The sequence below is a fragment of the Protopterus annectens genome, chromosome 5.part0, assembly GCF_019279795.1.
Source record: "Protopterus annectens isolate FY-2018-M chromosome 5.part0, PAN1.0, whole genome shotgun sequence".
Lineage (NCBI taxonomy): Eukaryota > Metazoa > Chordata > Ceratodontiformes > Protopteridae > Protopterus > Protopterus annectens.
This window is the reverse complement of record NC_056735.1, coordinates 311,854,031-311,874,187: the sequence shown is the minus strand read 5'-3', so window position 1 is coordinate 311,874,187 and position 20,157 is coordinate 311,854,031. Positions and strand designations below refer to the sequence as shown.

General features: G+C 45.4%; 1 protein-coding gene across 1 annotated transcript in view; it reads left to right on the top strand.

Moving 5' to 3' along the window:
- The window catches only part of ACOT9 (acyl-CoA thioesterase 9), an 825,297-nt gene that overhangs the window by 406,840 nt on the left and 398,300 nt on the right, over positions 1-20,157 (top strand). Inside the window, exon 8 of the mRNA XM_044072291.1 lies at positions 15,270-15,343. Within this exon, the coding sequence (XP_043928226.1) occupies positions 15,270-15,343 (74 nt within the window). The remainder of the gene's footprint in view (positions 1-15,269; positions 15,344-20,157) is intronic.

Here is a 20,157-nt window from a genome sequence, read left to right as displayed (position 1 = left end):
ATCTCAAGGATGTCTATATCCATATTTAATCCATCTCCTTTTCAGGAAGTTTTTACATTTTTCTGTTGCTTTCTGGCATTTTCAGTTCTTTGCTTTGCCCTTTGGCCTTTCTACTGCCCCAAGGGTATGCCTCGCTTCTTTTATTGCTTTTCGCAATATTCAGAGGATCCAAGTATTTTCTTATTTGGACGACCTCTTGTTTCAGGCATCCTCTCCAGAGTTCCTATTGCAAAATCTCAATTTTGCCATTTTCCTTCTGCAAAGACCAGAGTTCCAAAAAGTCTTTTTTTTTTGGCTCCTTTTCAAGACCATGTTTTTCTGGGGTGCAGGATCCAGACAGTGCTTATGCTAGCATCCCTGCCTCCTCCCAAGGCCTTGTCACTCATTTCCTTCTTTCAAACTCTTCCTCTGGCATCTGTTATAGCCAGAGAGTTTCTGAGAGTTCTGGGTCTCATGGCATCCACCACCCCTGTGCTCCCTCTAGCCAATTCCACATGAGAAAGTTTTGCTGGTTTCTGAAGACAGTTTGGCTTTAACATGTGCATCCCCTAGACTTTGTGGTTCCTCTTCTGCCTTGTCTCAAGAAGCAACTTTACTCGTGAATAATCCAGCAGTTATCTCTAAATCCAGGGCTCCCTTTTCATCCCCCTCTTCCCTCTCCAGAGCTGTTCACAGATGCTTGAGACGTGGGATGGGGAGCAGCTTTTGGATCCCTAAAAGGGCAGGGGGTATGGTCGCCTCTTCAACAGAAAGAGCACTTCAGTATCAAAGAGATGAGAGCTCTTCTGCAGGCTCTTGACTTTTCACCATCTTTTCTCTCCAGGTCCTCTCAATGTATTTACAGTACCACAGTGATGTGGTATGTAAACAAATGGGGGACAAGATCTTATCATCTTTGTTGGTTGGCAATCCTAGTGTGGGATCTTACTGTCCAGTGTCAAGTGACTCTTCGGAGAGTTTACATTCCCTCAGGTCAAAACATTGTGGTAGACATACTCAGCAGATCTTTAATTCAATCCCACAAATGAATGCTTCACAGGGATGTGTTTCTGGACATTGTCCACTGGTGGGGTACTCCACAAATAGATCTACTTGCCTCCCCTCTGAACAGACAACTTCCTCTATTTTGTGTGAGAGGGGATATTTCTTTATGCTTTCATTCCCCTTCCTCTCATTCCAAAAGTCCTGTTCAAAATTCAACAGGATGCTCCCAAAATCTTGTTAGTGACTCCCTTTTAGCTGAGACAGCATTGGTTCCCTCTTCTACATTTAGCCAAGGGCAATCATTGCAAGTTACCTCACAGGGTGGACCAATAGGGTCCACAGGACAAGGGATCTCTCAACCATCCCCAGCTAACCACTCTTCAGCTGACACTGTGAGTGGTAGGATTTTGATTCCACATAGACACTTTTGTTCTGAGGATGTGCAAAGGGTCCTGCAGGAGCCCAGGAAACGCAATACTAGGAAATCCTACTTATTCAGTTGAAAGAGGTTTGAATTGCTCTGTCTGGTTGGTTCATTTTTCTGACCTGATATTATCTGTGCCATTATTCATCATGGATGGGTCTTAGATCCAACCTCAGATCTGAGCCAGCAACTGAAGGACAGATCCAGAGCTCAAGCTCCTCCCCTTCCCATGATCCCCTTGCTGACCTACAAATTCATATCTTGTTTGCCGCTGAAATGCTCGGACGTGATTCCAGCAGCTCAAGTGAAGATTTCAGATAAGTGACTTAAGTTTTCCTTTTTTCGGGATTTTTCCTTCCTATTCTTCAGTATGTAGTCTTTTATTTCCCCTATCTCCTTTCTGGATAGTTAGTTGAGTTTTCCACCCCTCCTGTAGCTGTCTAAATTTGTCGCTGTTGGTTCCCTCCTTTTTCTCAGGTTCCTTTCCTTAGCTTGGGTTAAGGGTTTCCTTAGCTGCCCCCTTCTTCCTCCCCTGTGTGTATGTGTGTGTGTGTGTGTGTGTGTGTGTGTGTGTGTGTGTGTGTGTGTGTGTGTGTGTCTGTGCATGCACATGTCTGATAAGACCCTGGGCTTTAAGAGTTGCTCCTCGTGCAGTCAAAAGATGCCCCATTCCGACTTGCATAAGGAGTATGTTCAGTGTTTAGGAAAGAGTCACCTCATTGTTGAATGTGACATGCCGCATTCAACACTAGGGCTCTTATGGATAGCAGGAATAAACTTCTGCTCAAGGGACTTGCTAAAGGGGGACTTCTACCCTCCGGTTCCCCCTATAAAGCCCCTCTGGATCCCAAAAGGAAAACTTCCTCCTCTTCTTTGAGGGATTCCCCCTGGAAAAAGAATGAGGTTCTCAGATTGCAGATCCCCAGATCTGAGCCCAGCCTGTTTGGTTTTGGACCTGAACTCTTCTGCTCCAAGAGCCTCTGGTCAATCTATCAGACCCAAGGCCTCAGATCCCAGGAGGTCCTCGCAAATGACTCTGCACATGCTGGCTTTGGATCTGACCCATTTGTCAGATCAGTCTTTGGTGCCAATGAAGCATTCAGATCAGAAGGTCATATCGGATCCGATAATCATAGACAGTTTTCCCTCGAGGTCTAAAAGTTCGGGCCCAAGGCATAGTAGTTGGTCTCCCTCCCGAGACTGCAGGGCAGTGTCAGGGTCTCCAGCCAGGTCAGGACATTCTTTGGTGTTCTCCAGATCTTCCAAAAGTCTGCTCCCTACTGATATGGATAGGATGATGAGGAGTTCCCTCAAAGCCCAAATAGAGTTGGGTTTGTTACCATCCCCAGCTTAGTTGCCCATGGGATCTTCTCCATCTGCAGAACTCCACTCTACTCATCCAACCCCCCCGTGAGTTTGGATTTCCAGGATCAGAGCATTCCCTGTGAGAGGCAGTTGATGTCAACCATCCCTCCCCTTGCCGACCTCATCAGGGTCCCTTGTCTGGGTCTGTTCCACTGGCCTCGGAACTGGCTACTCCTCAGCTCCACAAGGTCAATACGGGTTCCGGGGGTTTGGCCTGGAGTTTTCAGACCATTCCCTCCCCTTGAGAGCCTCCACTCTGGGAAGCATATCGTCTGGAGCCATCCTCGCTGGGTCAGAGTCCCTCCTTCCTTCCCATATGACTGTGGCTGTGGGGGAGGAGAGGGGGGCTTTGTCCAGCCTGTCGGGATTCAGAGCAGTAAAGAGGACCTTCTCCATCTGAGCAGTTACCTGACCTTCATCTCTAGGTCCTCCCCAGCTCCTCTTGACTTTGGGCGATGAGCCTACATCATTCTTCCAGGGTCCACCCTCCTGTGAGCGCCTTCAGATGGGCATTACCCCAGTTGGGGTCCCTGTCACTTCCGAGTCGTCCCCAGAGCCCATCATAGAGGAGCCCCCTCGGAAGAAGACATGCAAGTGGAGGCACTTGGACGCCCCTAGAGAGTCCCTCACCGAGGACACGACTTTTGAGGAGGGAGACGGATCCCCCAGACGTCCAACTGAGGAAGTGTCCTTCAGGGACATCCTCGAGATCCTAAAGCAAAGAGGCAGTTGGTCTTCCCCCACCCTGTCTTCAGAGGAGTCCATGTTCCCGAAGCCTTCTGGATGGGCCCGTCTTCTTCCTGGGTGTCCCCCTCTGCTGATGAGCTCATGCAACTTATCGCCAGCAGGGCGTGGAAGGAACTGGACTCAGTGGAACCAGTACCCAAAAAAGGCAGACAAATTTCTTAGTCCCCAAAAGATAAAAGTTTTTGTAGTAAGGGCATCCCCGTTGATGCTATTGTGGTGGCCGCAGCTACTAAGAAGGAGCTCGGCAAGCAGAGTTCCACGGTCCATCCCCCAAACAGGGAGTCTCAGTCAGCTGACGATTTCGGAAAGCGCATTTTCACCTCAGTGACCTGACATGGCACATTTCAGCCGGCTGCAAAGTTATTTGGTCTCAGAACTCTTCACTTCCTTTTCAGAGTTATTGCCTCTGGAGAGTCTCAAGTTGATCTCCCTGAAGCTTTCTACTCTAACTGGCCTGGCTAATGCTTCGATGCGGTTGATCTCCAACACATTGGAGGCCACCTCTCGAGCAGCGGCCGCAGTCATTGCCATTAGACAGCACGCTTGGCTTCACCTTTGAGGGTTTGCCGAACCTTTTAAGGTGTGTCTTACTAACGCCTCTTTTGATGGTTCAACCTTGTTTGGCCCATCTGTCAGAGAGACATTGACCCGCAATGAGCAGGAGGGGAAGACTCTGTCCGTGGTCGGAATCAAGGTTTCTACTCTCCATTGATCTTTCTCCAAGAATCAGATGGGTAGTAAGCCACTTGGTTCCACAGGACTCTGTCCTCCTTCCGGGATGCTCCACAGCAATCCTCTTCTACCGGCCGGGGTAGGGGATTCAATAGCATACACCATCCTAGAGGCAGAGGAGGTCTGCATTACCAGGGCTCCTGGGAACCTTTCTTGGAGATGCCCACTCAGTGCTCCTGAGGCGCTGCCCAGCTGTCCTACCATGGAAGCAGTTGGGCGACTACTGCCCCTTCACCCACTAGCCTGGACAAGTGTCACCTCAGATCAATGGGTGTTAAAGATCATTTCCAGGGGTTATTTCATACCCTTCTTCCAGTCATCTCCTATTCCAAAATCTCTCCCAGACGTTCCACCCTGCCAAAGGGAATTGGCCCATCTCGAGGTCCAAGACCTTCTTCAAAAAAGAGCCATTCAGGAGGTTTCAACAGGATAAGTATCCGGAATTTACTCTCTCTTCTATTTGGTACCAAAAAAGACCGAGGTCCTGCGTCCCATTTTGGACCTCAGTGAGCTGAACCTGTCAGTCAAGAAGTCCAAGTTCCGGATAGTCACTGTATAGTCCCTTCTGCCTCTTCTGTGCAAGGATGATTGGATGCGCTCAGTGGATCTCAAGGACATGTGCTATCATGGAGATACCTGTGCTTTCGGTTAAGGGCCTATCACTACCAGTTCAAAGTCCTGCCCTTTGGACACACCACAGCCCCCCAGGTGTTTACCAAATGCATGATAGTGGTAGTAGCTCATCTTTGGCTGCAAGGATTCCATGTCTTTCCATACCTGAACAATTGGCTCCTTATGCCCCCCACGAGGCATCAACTGTCTATGGCCTCTGACTATAATCTTCACCTCTTCCATGATCTGGGGATCACAGTCAACCTCACGAAGTCAAATTTTTCACCCTGTTGGAATCTGGAGTTTATCTGAGTTCTTCTAGGCACGGTGTCAGAGACTGCAGCACTCCCTCCCTGCAGGGTTCAAATAATATGGGACCAGGTCCTTCAGCTGCTTGGCTCTCAATCATCCCACTGCTCACTTAGTTTTGCAGGCACTAGGCTCAATGGCTGCTGCCATTCAGCTAGTGCCTCTTGCCAGATATCACATGCGGATCTTGCAGTGGACCCTGGCGGTTCAGTAGTCATTTCAGGTTCACCCCTTGTCCATGACCATCAGGATTTCTTGGGTGTGCAAAACCCATCTTGCTTTGTGGCTTCAGAATCAAGATCTGTTTACAGGCAGGCCCTTTTGTCTACCCCAGCCCAAGGCCACAGTGACCACGGATGCTTCCCAACTGTGATGGGGGGGGGGGGCATTTTTGGAGAAGGACTGTTCAAGACACGTGGTCCCCTGTAGAGACTAAATTGTATGTGAACGTTCTGGAGATGAGAGCAGTCCTTCTAATGCTGCAAGCCTTTTAAGAGTGTCTCCCTCTTGGGACTATAGCAATTCAAATGGACAACATGGCGGTGGTCTGGTACATCAACAAGCATGGGGGAACACAGTCTTATCCCCTGTGCAGAGATGCCATGAGAGTGGGGGACTGGGCATTGTCTTCTTGGTGCTCTCTTCTTGCAAAGCAAATACCCGACAGTTTCAGCATGTTAGCTGACAAACTCAGCAGGTCTATCCCGAGTCCTCACGAGTGGTCGCTGAATCCATTAGTGGCACATTGGATATTCAACCGTTGGGGTCTTCCTTGCTGTGACCTGTTCACCTCTCTTGTCAACCACAAATGCAACAGTTACTTTGCCCTGACCCACCCCAGAGGGGGAGTCTCCCAGGGACACTGTGGTTCACTATTGGCCATTGGGACTCCTGTATGCTTACCCTCCAACTCCGCTCATCCCCAGAGTTCTGCAGAAAGCCCACCACCTGAGGACCCTTCTCATCCTCATTGCCCCCTTTTGGCCTCGCCAGACATGGTTCTCCCTGCTTTGGTCTCATTTGAAACATCCTCCCTGGATATTGGACCCCATTCCGGATCTCATCTCTCACCCTTGGGGACTACCTCTACCCAATCTTCAATCCCTTCAGTTAACTGCATGGTTCCTCCAATTCCAATGCTCCTTGTCCAGTCCAGGCTTTCTTCTCCAGTGAAGAATATTATCTTAGCCTCTCAGAAACCATCTACTAGGAAGGTATATTGTAGCAAGTGGAAAAGGTTCTCCATTTGGGCTAGACGACAAAATCTTGACCCATTTTCAACCCCTATTCCTGACATTCAGCTGTTTTTAGCTTCCTTTTTCCAGGAAGGGGCTAGTTTCTCCATGATTAAACTTCAGGTGGCAGCCATCTCAAATTTTCATTTGAACCAGAGTCCCACCTTCTCTTCCAGACTCTGTTAAGCCTTCCTTAAAGGGGTATTTCTCCTCAGACCTCCTTTCAAAAATCCCTTCCCCCCTTGGGATTTCACTTTGGTGCTGCAGTCTTTGACACAAAAGCCCTTCGAACCCGCTGCATCGTGTAATCTCAAATTCCTATCCTGGAAGACAGCCTTATTGGTGGCTATTACTCTGGCCAAGATGGTTTCTGAGCTGCAGGCTCTTAGTATCAAGCCTCCTTTATGTCTTTCGTAAGGATAGGGTATCTCTCAGAACTAATCCTTCGTTCATTCCCAAGATAGCATTGGAGGCCAACCTTAACCAAATCTGTTCAGCTCACTGTTTTCTTCCCTAATTATTCCATCAAAGGGAATATGTTGCATTGTTTGGACGCCCATAGACAATTACGTTTTTATTTTAAGAGGACCGAAGAATTTTGAAAGTCGCATCAGCTCTTTGTAGCCTTTTCTCACATCAGAAAAGGTTTGGCAGTTGCCAAGGGTATCACTTTCCCGTTGGATCACTAGCTGTATTTCCTTCATTTATGACAGCAGGCACATCAGTCTTTCAAAACCAGTTAAAGCTCACTCTACTAGGTCGGTGGCTACTTCTTCCACCTTTTTGGCCAAACTTTCCTTGGATGAGATATGTGCCGCTGCTACTTGGTCCAATCATCACATCTTTGTTACGCATTATAAGTTGGACTTGATATTGAGGAACAGAGGTTCCTTTGGTTCCACTGTGCTCCAGCATGTCCTTCTCTGAGGCCTCCCAGGGTTAATAGTAGCTGGGGACTCTGACCAATCCTTGATGAATAATGACACAGGTAATATCAAATGAAGAGTTATGTACTTACCATAATTTGGAATCTGTGCTGTCCATTGTCATTATTCGTCACACTCCCACCCACCTTCCTCCTACCTTCTGGAGATCTGGTATGTATGGAGGGATGTCTTCCTATATGGGCCTTTTTTTAGTACTATAAGCAGTCCTGACACCAATTCCTTATCCAGCAAACTCGATCTGAGGTTGTAGGTCAGCAAGGAGTCATGGGAAGGGGAGGAGCTTGAGCTCTGGATCTGTCCTTCAGTTGCCGGCTCGGAGATTGGATCCAAGACCCATCCGTGATGAATAATGACACTGGATCGCACAGATTCCAAGTTATGGTAAGTACATAGCTCTTTTTAATGCCCATTTATCAGCTTTCTCTGCTTGTCTGCCTTTATCTCCTCCATTAGCTTCTAGGTTTGAGGCCAAACAATTCCTAAAAGGCGTCCTTCATATTAGACCTCCCAGGGTGTCCTTGTGTACTAATCCTTCTTTTATGCCCAAGGCGTTGAATGAGATGCCCTTAATCAGTCTATTCATTTGCCCACTTTTTCCCTTCTCTGCAATCTGGACAGACTACTCAAATTTTATTTGGATAAGACTATCAGACTGTTAGGAAATCTGATCAGCTCTTTTGTTTCCTTTCATCCTGGTTACTTAGTGTTAAGCTGTATCCAAGTGAACTAGTTCTTCTTAGATCTCAAAAGCTATTTCTTTTTGTTATTTCTTTCATGGTAAGAACCTTCCTTATTGTATTAAGGCTCACTCTACTAGGGCTGTGGCTTCTTCTGGTGCTTTTTTCAAGGGTTTGGATACTAACTCTATTCTTGAAGTAGCTACCTGGAATCTGCATACATTTACCAAGCATCACAAGTTGGATATAATCTCCAGAGCTAGAGCTGGTTTTGCTACAGCCATCCTTCATGGCTTTCTAGAGAGCTCTGCTGGTCCTTCCTCCTCTCAAGTGCCTTCCTGAGTTTTGAGTTTTCAGTGAGATTTATTTTTACAAATGTTCTTAGTTTTTTATCATCCTTTGAGTAAAATGAAGTAACTGGAGAGCCTTCTGTCCCTTGTTTCTTTGGTTTGGTGTTTATAAAAGAAAAAAAATGCACTTTTAGTCAACAATTAGAAAAATGTGCTGTAACCTGTAACCTTAAAAAGGCAATACGTTCTGTAAAGTAGGATTCCCCAAGTGGGGACTTGTCTGGTAGAAATGAAGCTGTAGACAACTTGCTTCTTATGAGGTGGAAGAATCCTAATCCAAAGGTGGATTCCTAAGGAGGAGCTCTAGGTCTTCTACAGCCCTTGTATCTAAATGAGGAGCAAAAAAAATTATTTTTTTAAAAACTGTAGCAAACTGTTTGTTACAACTCAGACCACATACAAAGAGCTTAGCTAGTACTTCCATATTGACCCCAGAAGCATTATACAAATTAATTTTCGTACTGACATTTAGAAATGCCAGTAGGGAAATAACTACAGGTAATGTACCGACTGATCAGCATCAGTTGATTGTGCCCCCTAGCACCTTGCGCTAGAGCTGGCTGCCCCCCATTTGCCCCGCCCTAACTAGGTTTTCTAGTTTGGTGCCACCAGAGTGGCATCACTCGCCAGCCTGGCAATCCCACGCCAGGCATCCACCTTCTACAATGACCTGTCATACTTGCCCAGCAGGTGCTGGAGCCCTGCATTCTGCAGCACTTGAAGTAGCTATGGCCACTCACACAGGTCCACTTGAGGAGGAAAGTGGTAGACCTGTGTACCTGAATACACTTTTGTGGGTTGCATGTGATGTAGTGTAGCACTGCAGTGCGGGGTTACTGTGGGTCACCTGTCATATAGTACAGTACTGCATCGTGGGGTTATTGTATGCCCCTAGCACTAAGAATGGGTATATCTCTGTACTGTGGCACATACCTTATACATGAGCTTACTGGTCATATGGTTCATGGTCACCATGATGTGCCAGAATGTTTGCTAGTGCAATACACTATGGTACTGATTGAGGAACAGTGAAGATGCAAATAGCTTTATAAGTGTAAGCACTGTATTAACTGGTAGTTAATTGCATATCATAAAACGTTGCCTTATTTTTCACAACACTACTCATTACTTTACAGTAGTGGAATAGAGAAATTTTAGTAACATGCGTAACCACTGCAGCATCCCTGCAGTATCATCCTCCCGGGTAAGATCCGACCATAAAGCAGTCACTCTTGAAGTCACCATCTCCCCCTGCCCCCCCCCCCCCTAGCTAGGGTCAAACAAAAAAACTTCTCCAAAGCTGATTACAGCCTCTTGAGGGGTGGTATAAACAGCTTCACAGTCCTCTCTCCCTCTCTAGGAACTGGCTCCAGTATCCAAAACTATACCAAAGCACTGTATGACCATTTATATGGATGCATGGAATCAAGAATACCTGACAGGACTAAATCATCCTCAGCAACTTGTGTGTTGGACATCTACAATAAATGGACTCTGTAAACAGAAGGAAAATTTTGCTGTCCAGAACCAAGAAGGAGCAGGTGCCTAGTTGGAGCAATCTCTCCTTAGCCTGAACAAGCAAATAAGAGCACTAGTGAAGTCCTCCAAAGCAAAGTTTCAGTCCAAATTGGCCACATCTACTAGAGACCATCATAAGGCCTTCTTCACATATGTCCGCATTGTCAAAGGAAGCACCTAGATCTGTTCAGAACTGGTGGTCAAGGACACCACATATACAAATGCCGTAGATATAGCAAACTTCCTGGCTGACAGATTCAGCGAAAAGTTCACCCCTGTGTTCCCCCCATCAGTAAATCAGGACATTACCAGTACCTGCCCCCTTCCTCTTATATCTAGGGAACAGGTCATCACTGCTCTCACAAAGACAAAAAATACAGCCTTCATGGGACCCGATAACATCCCAGGCTGCATCCTGCATGAACTCAGGCAGGAACTTGCAGCACCATTAGGTGCCCTGTTCAACCAAAGCCTGAGTACCGGCTTTGTCCCAGCTGAGTGGAGGACAGCCACTATCATCCCTTTGCACAAAAGTGAAGCATTCACTGATCTGGGAAATTATACACCCGTCAGCCTAACTAGCGTGATCTGCTAGGCCATGGAACAGATTATCATGGACCTTATTAACAAGGACATTAGCAACCTCCAAACACTCGATCCCACAAAGTTTGGCTTCATCAAATTATTGTTATGTCTGTTAAATTTGGTCAACTTCTTTGAGACAATTACCAAAGCCATGGACAAGGGGAAGACAGTGCACACTGCCTACCTTGACCTGGCCAAAGCCTTGGTGCTATTCCCCACTCAAGCATAATAGGTAGACTCTCTCAACTAGGCATCAATCCATATGTTTCCAGAAGGGTAGCTAACTGGCTCACTGAACGAGCCCACCTAGTCAAAATAGGGGAAGCCACCTCATGCAGTGACCCATAATGAGTGGCATACCCCAGGGTTCAATCTTGAAGCCTCTGTTATTTGGGATATACCTTTCTGAGGTGCAGGCCAAAACCATTGGGCTATGGCTGATCAAGTTTGCAAATGACTGCAAGCTTGGTGTGGTCATCAATTCCCCTAGTGATGTGGACATCCTCCAAGAGGCTCTCACCCAAACAAATGACTGCTGCCAGAAACATGGCCTCAAGCTGAATACCAAAAAATGCATCATCTCTTTGGGGAGAGTGACGTCCCCACAAATTATCACATTAATAACTACGTCCTAAGCACGCAATCAGTTGTGAGGGATTTGGGCACCCAGTTGATAGCAACCTGACTTTTGATCACCATGTTACTTCCGTTGTATGGAAAGCTTTGTACCTGGCCCACCTCATATGTAAGGGCATCTCATCCAGGGACAAGGAGGTCATAACAGTGTATTCTTTTTATTCTTCCCTTATAAGGCCCATTATTGAATACAACACCCCATTTGACATCTTCCTCGGAAAGCACATGCAACAGCTGGAGAGACCACTGAGTTTCCTCACCAGGAGAATCCAGGGCCTCAAAAATCTACCATACACAGGCTAAAAGCACTATCCCTCTACTCTGTTTCATACAGACTCTTCAGAGGTGATCTCTGTCTGGCATACAAGGCAATCTCGGACCCTGCCTTGATGGAGCTGCTGCATATCCGCAAGTAAATCTCCACTCGAGTAACCTGCACATGCGGCCTCAATCTGGTCTGTGACATCAATAGGACTTTTTGGCGGGACAGATTTGTGTCCCAGAGACTCCCTCATTTGTGGAATAGACGCCCTCTCCATGTCAGGCAGAGTATCTCTTTACCTATTTTTAAGCGCAACCCGGATAACTGGATGGGAAACCGAAAGTACATCACTGGGATTCTACCCATGTCCCTGTTGGACAGGGGCATCTGGTGCTGACTTGTCTAAACATGGGCTAAACTCTTGGCTAGGGTTATAAGGGCCTCAGGACCAATAGCCTAGTAACTTCTATGATCCTATGACTTGTCACTTCACAAAGAAGGAAGGAGTCCTACTTAGTAAATTAACTCAGCAAGAACAACGAATCCTGTGGTAGATGTTATTTACAGTTGTGTAGGTATGACATATATGTAACTGGGAAGCCAGGAGACTGGTATAACATGCACCTCTGCCTTCAGCTGTCAGGGGAGCAAACATGTACAATGGGATTTTTTTTAAAGGAAATGTCTTCAGGTTTTAGTGGCCATTTGTTGAGACAAGGCTCCAGTATGTAATTGGAAAAAGCGGTGTATAGCACTAACTACAGCTGATAAACAAGTGCATAAAGGGGGCCTATAGCCTTAGGTGTGAGCATCCCACAGCATACCGTATACTCCCACTGACTGACGTGTATCATCCACATGATGACATGTACTGGCATCGCCATCTGAGGGAGGCAGCACCTGGAGAAGTTCACAACAAAGGACAGTGAAATTCTGCTGCAGGTCCTGTATACATATGACATGTTCTGCAGTGGACAAGTAATAGCAGGACCAGATTTTGCAAAGGCTGGTGCAGGATGTGAATACTGTAGGCATTCATAATAGATCTGTACAACAGGTTCCACAAAGGGCTTAAGACACTGAGATAAGCCTACTACAGGGGGTGGACTATCAATACTGAAGTGGCTGACTGAGACTGAAGAGTCTTTAGCCTTGCTCACTGACCAGGGGAAGTGCTCCCCTCAATAGACAGAGATGGCACTTGGATGTAGGAGCTGGACTGAAGCAAGGACTGTTTGTTAGGGAAGTGCCAGGTTAGCAGTATCCACTAAAGTACAATATAGCACACTCCACTGCATGTTTGAAGGGAAGACTTGACCAGTGACCCCTACATGTCTGTCCTTCTAGGCACCTCTGATGTGCAACTGCAAGAGTCTGCATAACAAGATATGTCTTCCAAAATATGCTGTACTGTTAGTGTGTAGTACTATGCATGACTTAAGGTATAGGGGCGCACATGTGTGCATGTGTGTGTCTGCTTGCAAGCATGTGTGTGTACATACTGTTATGTTACTGTTATGTGTTCCTGCTTTCACAAGTTCTACAGGAGGTGGGGTGGGGCCCAGCACATCAGATCAAAATAATACTAATGTCAGCATGGTATCTGTGGTTAATAATGCTGACAGTATGGTCCAGTGACACAGTGGCACTGTCAGCAGCAATACAGGAGGAGGGATCACCAATATCCACCATTACAGAAGCTACTGTAGAAATACAGGCCGAACATAGAAACCTCATCAAGGCATTACAGTCATGTTTTATTCAGTTGACCCTCAAGGCCTCCACTTGTGTCCCTAGTGCACACAGCATCCAAAATACACACCACCTCTGAGGTGCACATACCCACCATGGGGGAGGGAGAGATTGTGGGGTGACCATCTGTGCTGTGGTTACAGCACTTGGCATTAACTAGTTGATGTGCAGGCTAGTTATATAGGCACAGTTCTTTGCTACCAGCAGATTTGTGGAGATGACTAGTGTGCTTCATGGCTTAAAGATGGACATGTAGGAAGTGTACAGTAAAATGGACTGTAGGGTCAAGGAGCACATAGTGCTGCTGAGGATGCTGAAGGCAAGGATTGCCTCCAAATGTGCATCCTTGAGACACATTACAACCCCCATATGGTTAGCCAACAGTGGCCTTGACTTCTGTGGCCATGAAGGGTTCTGGATGTGGGGAGGTTGGCCAAAGACCATCCCAATTCAGAATACAGAAACTGTTTGTGAGTCAGCATCACTGTCACAAATGGGCATACAGTCTACCAGCCCATTTGTGGTTGACCAGTTTGTGGGCAATGATGCTGATAAAGATCAATACACAGCACGCCCTTTCAGGGTGAATTCTCAGTGTCTTGTAATTCTACCCCTTCCCTGAAATTGACCTTATCAAGCTCCAGTACTGCAAACCAACTCAGTGGGTATTGCTGACAGTAACATCATGGCAGCTTGACTTCACCACTGAAGGACGTAATCTGTGACTCTCCACAATCTTCCAGAGTATGTGCCTAGGTATACACTTCCCATGACCCCATCCTATTTCATGACCCCTATCCTATTTCATAGTGTTACAATCACCTGTCATTCTGTCCTTTCACCTGTATAAGAGAGTACAAACTGGATACTGCTTCTTTACCAGTGTTGCAATGTATTGTGCTTGCCTTCCCTTTGACTGCGGTACTTCTGTTGTGTTTTCCTCTCATGACTCTGCTTCTTGCTCTTCTGTCGCTGGCACAACTTGTATGGAAGTCCCTGCCAAGATGTTAACATTCTTCTCGATATGGTTGCACAATGCCCTGTTGTGCAGCTTTGCACTGTGCATACAAATAGACAAAAATACACAGTGCCATGTTGTTCACCTTGGCATCCAACAGATGTCTTGCTGCTGTTGTCTGGTCTGTATTGCACTGCCCCTCCTGATGTGTCTAGGCCATAGAAGTGTCACTTCAGTAGGCTGAATACCTGGTCCACATTATCTCATGTTGTTCATGTGCTGAGTTATGTTATTTTTTGTGTGCTCTGGGGGTTGCAGGTGGAGGTAATCAGTCAGGACTCTAGTACATAGCTAGCATTGTTGGCAACACAAAACAATTAACATTATATTTAGCCTGCTTGCAGGCCATGTATTGTAGACCTGTCTGTCTATCATATGTTTGTGTGTACCTTATAAGTAGATGACTGTGTGGGAAATCCTGTCACAGGAACATTTGATACAAGTCAGACATGAGCCAAACACATGAATCATGGGAACCACCCAGGTGATGCACAGACCCAAAATAAATAATGCATCGGGCATTACATATCTGTTGTAAACCTTTACATAATTATTTTTCCACATAAGTATGTATGTAATTGTTTTCCTCTACCAATATGTAATGGTAGTTTGAGTAAACCACATTAAGAGAGAGTTGTAGTTAGTGTGGTTTACACTTTACATGCAGGTTATTGAGGTGCATTACACATTCACTGTAGACTACTTTGTGAAAAATTAGAGATGTTGGTGTGATGTAAAGAAGCATAGTAAGGATGCCCAGAGCTTCAGAAGTCACATAAATGTTCTACCAGCTTGATACCCAGTTTCTTTCTTCTCTGAGTTTCAGATGTCTGTGAAAACATAATTTCAAGCAACATTTTAATCAGTTCTTACACGTACATTGATGTATTGTTTTTGTAGAAGCATTACTGATTTGTTGTCTTAATATGCTTGCTCATGGCAGCTGTCTACTGTAGTCTGAAGAAATATTTTACTGTTTCTACCATTATGCAATGACATCTTAATTAGATAGAAAACATAAGCACTAGTGACTGTTGTCCAGAATTTTTTCACTCCTTTGTATGTGGTGTAATTATTTACAAATTAAAATGGTGTGTGTTTCTTTAACATTTTTAGGACCATGATGGTGTCTTCAGCCCAGTATTAAATGCAACATTTGTAATGGTGGCACGGGATCCTGAGAATAAAAGGTAATATGAAGGAGGATCTGTACAAAGAGTAAGCTTAAGGTTTTTTGCACCATGATCATTTGTAAATTGTGTGCAGGTATGTGAGATACCATAACTGTAGACCTTTGAGACTATGGTCTTGCAACAGGAAGCTACTCACCCTCAAGTATCAAAGGTAATAGCATTTTGTCTATAGGGGAGTATATCTGCTTTCTTTTCACCTGGGCAAATACTTCTTGTCCAGTAAGCATTTTTTAGACTTGTGCATTGTTTTTAGCCATTTGGCCAGCTCCCAGTTGCTTCTCAGTCAGATAAAAATCACAATCACTGAACTGGTCATAGTAGGGCTATAAAAATGCTTTTTGAACTGATCCTAGCACTTGGTTACAATACTGTAGTCTTTGCTGAGTCTTCTGTTATAGTGAGTTCCTAACTTAGCTATACTTTCCTTCACAGAGGACTATAGGATAATAGAGTATCCATTTTATGCTGAGGTTAAGAGTCAACCATAATATATATTTCAAAATTTTAATATTATCCCGTAGCATAATAGCAGAGGGTCAAAAGTAAACAGTAATGGATGTAGTACCCCCACCCCCACAGAAGTTCTTCACGTGAGTATTTATTGTAATTGTACATTCTATCTAATCCATTGAGGTTACTGCAAAAAAATTACAATATGCAGGGCTGCAAGCAGTAAAAGCCAAATAGGAAAGGTAAGTCTTTCCAATAAGGAGAAAGCAGAAGTGATTACATTGAATCTGAGGTCAGTCTATTCAGAAATGCCACACTGTTAAAGAAAATCCTGCTTCTGGAAGCAGTATCCATATTCTACAGTGTAGTAATTGTCAACAGAGAGTCCTATTGGTGTCCCACAAATATTCTTTGCTAGCACATTTGTGAGAAGACACAGAATGTTGCAATACCATTGATATAGTTCCATTCATAGCCGGCCTTAGGCATAGGCCAACTAGGCGGTTGCCTAGGGTGCTGTTCTAGTAGGGGCACTTTTCCTGTATTTATTTGGTGTAGGTAGACCAGAATGGGGGCACTGGGTGGTGTGGTGGGGGCACCATGGAGCCCTTTTGCCTAGGGCAACAGCTGACCTAAGGCCGCTCCTGGTTCCATTGCACAACTGAAGACGTGCCAGTCTCTTGGATGTCAAAAATTATTCAGTTAATTGACATGTTAGCACTACACTGCATAGCAGTTGCTGCACTTTTCTCCCTTTAACCACAGTGAGTTTTGGGCTGTTATTTCCAGCATCCTTCACTCTGAGAAGGTATGAAGCATCTCTAGAGTCTCCGAAGTTTAGGCTTATTTTTAATATTTCAGCAGCACTGCCGTGTTTTTTGTGCATGTTTTAGGTTTTACCCATCTGAATGCTTTGATTATTTTGTTTCAGCTACGTCTGTGCACTATGCTCTGTCATTTTTTTTCCTCATGCTGGTTGTTTAAAATGTGCATTCTGGCAGAAACCTTGGTAAATTGCATGGATTACTATTGCCATTTTATGGCTAAATTGCTGGTGCTTTTTTCTGTCCTCAGTTTATTAGTTAACTATATTTCAGTAATTAGTGTGGCATGCATACAGATAACATGGTTTATTTAAGTTAATTTCCTTCCTTACAGTGCATTCATATCATGACAAATATTGTCAGGCGCAGCTACATAGCTGTTGATTCTATTTCCACAGTCATACCTGCCACTGAGACTGTAAATGTTTTTCAAAAAAAAAAATATTTTGTTCTGTGTTCATCTTATGCACTCTTTGAAAGTGTTGTTGCTGTGTTCTCTGGTTCAGCATTCAAATCACATTTAGTCCAAGGATAAAAAAGGGCACAGCTGCCAGTTAACCTGGGTATTGATTCAGCTTTTCTGGTTTACATTGATCCACTTCACTCTTGTCTGGTATATGCCTCAGTGACTGACCATCTCTAGCAAGGTCAAACAAGACCCTAATCCCCTTCTCCCACCCCAGCTACTTCTCAGACAGTTCTGCCTTTAACCTTTTGGTATTACGCCCCCCCAAAAAAAAATTAATAAGTAATAGCACATACTGAAAACTTCTAATGTCTCATTGAGAAGAAAATGAAAGATAATATCCATAGTAAAGTATTTCCACCTTGCTGCTGTCAGACTCATTTACTATCTAAGACAAGAGGCAACAGGATCACTCAAATGAGATCATGTTAACTGCCCTTTGCTTTCACACACAGATTGCTTCTTCTCGTTATCTGTAAAAGACAAGCGTCTTATATGTACCCCTCTGATGTCAGATTCTGAACAAAGTGAAAATAGAAATGGCCGCAGTAATGTATTTCAACTTGTGTATCTTATGTGCATATGTACTGCCCTTCTCCAACAAGCAAGATCAATGACTTTTCCACAGGGTTCATGTAAACACCCTCTCTTTTCATTCAATGACTGTACCCTTATTCACTCCTGCATCATTTACATTACAGTAATTTGACAGCCTCTCACACCTTCAAAATATTAAAGATGTCCTTCAAGGATGCATCTGCAGTCCTAACAAATGGGTTGTCCTGGCCTCAGGCAGCCCTTCGGTCGGCCGGATTCCAAAGTCTGGGTCTGGCCTCGGCTGGTGTCGCACTTCACCCGACATCATAGCTGCAGTTCTTTGGGTATAAAGGCATCAGCCGGCGCCATTTTCCCCAGTCTTTCTTGCCGCGTGGCGCCCGAAGCAGAAGCTGTTCGCAAGTGCCGGTCGGTCAGATTCAGAGATTACTACTACCGAAGACTTCTAAAAAGCTAAGTACCCCGTTGGGGACTCTTTCTTGCCTCAGCCGATGTCAGAAAAAGTGAATAACTGTTTAACTTGTGGGAAACAAATACCTCATAAAGACTTCCACTCTTACTGCCTACCTTGTTTAGGCCCAGACCACGACGTAGCAGCTTGTTTAGCCTGTGCTTCCTTCAACCAACGAACGCTTAGACGTCGGTCGGAGTTTGCAGAGGAGTTTTTCGGCTCCGCTTTTGCTTATATCATGCCGTCGGAGACTCCAACTTCGCATTTAGCTAAAAAGCGTAAGGAAAAGGACCGACACTCGCGGTCCGCGGTTTCGGGTTAAGCCAACCGCGAGTGTCTCGGTTTCGGCTGAAACCGAGTCTGCGGTTCTTCCTTCGGCCGAAAGCATGCCTCCTGCTACCGAGGCCTCTTCCAGCATGGCTGAATCTGCTACTGAAATTCCTGCTCTTACAGTTTCTCAGGATTTATCAGATACTATTCCCCTAGATGTATCTTCTCCTGCACGTGGAGCTGCTAGGCCCCCTGCATCCATGTCAATTAAGGCCTTTGCCAGGGCTAAAGCAGCTAAATCTTCCAAGGCCGTGCCTACTAAAGCCCCCTCTCACAGGCCTAGCTCTAGTACTCAAATGCTTAGTCTAGCAGAGGATCTCATTTCTTTGATCAGGGGATCCCAGTCTCACCCTGATAGGGCCTCTCAACCTCCTCCAGAGAAGAGGCCTAGAGCAGAACCCCCTGAGCCAGTTTCCACTGATTACTCCTCAGACGAATCAGAAAATACAAACCCTCCTGAGGGCCCTTATTCTCCATATGAGGACTCTGATGCAGAAGACTCCATTCCTTCTGCCTCTCCTCCTGAGGAATTTTCCTTTGGGGAAACCCTGCATGCTATGAGGGAACAATTTCAATGGCAGGGTCAGGATTTCTCAGACTCTAGGAAAAGGCTTAGAAATTTTTTGCATTTGCCACAGCATAGGCCTTTAGCCATTCCTCCAGTACTTACAGTTGTGGATGATGCATTTAATGATGCTTGTACTGCTCCTGATTCACTCCCTCCGGCCCCTGCTAAGCCCGACAGATACTACAGGGTTCCGGACACACATAATCACTTGTATAAGGCTCCTTTTGCAGATCCTGAAACTGTTTCACAGGGCCCCAAAGCGGTAGCAGCTACCTCTGCCAAAAACCCACTCCCCTCTGAAAGGGAATCTAGGGCCTTGGAGAGATGGGGTAAAAAAGTTTATACTTCTGCAACTCTTTCGGCTAGGGCCTTAAACTGTCAATTCCACATGATTCAGTATCAGGAATTTATGTTAGATCAGTTATCTAAAAAGCTGTCCTCACCTGAACCTTTAGACCGAAAATCTCTTCAGGAAATGGTACATAACATACAGCAGGTCAGTAATCATTCCTTAAAATGCGGCTATGATGCACTGGAGGCCTCCTTTAGATCAGCTATGACTGGTACCGTGATCAGAAGGCATGCATGGTTAAAATAGCAGTCCTTACCAGACCATGTAAAATCAAAGCTCCTAGATGCTCCCATGGATAAACACAATTTGTTTGGCTCTCCTGCACAGCAAGTGCTTAAGAAGGTGGAAGAGAAAGCAAAATCTGTCCAGACAGTCAAGGATTTCTTACAGGTCCAGCCTCCAAGGTTTAGTAGGAACTGGCCTTCCAAGAATTGGTCCTTTCCAGACTCCAACAGAGCACAGAGAGGCAGGAATAGGTGCACAAGAGGCAGAGGTCAATCCAGAGGTGCCTACAGAGGACGTCAGTGGCAGCCTAACAACCAGCGAAGTACTGCTGCAGACCCAGCCACTACCACTTCCACAGGACAATCACAGTGACTTGGCTCTGAAGCCGCCTACCAGGGAACAACTAGAAGCACCTTTAGGCGGAAAGCTAGCCTTATTTTCAGTAAACTGGCATTGCATTACAAGAGACAAATGGATTTTACAGACAATAGACAAAGGTTACAGGTTTCACTTCCATACTCTACCAAGGAAGAGAGGAATGCCAAACCTACCTCCAAATCAAATGGCAAACGCTCTAGAACAAATAGACA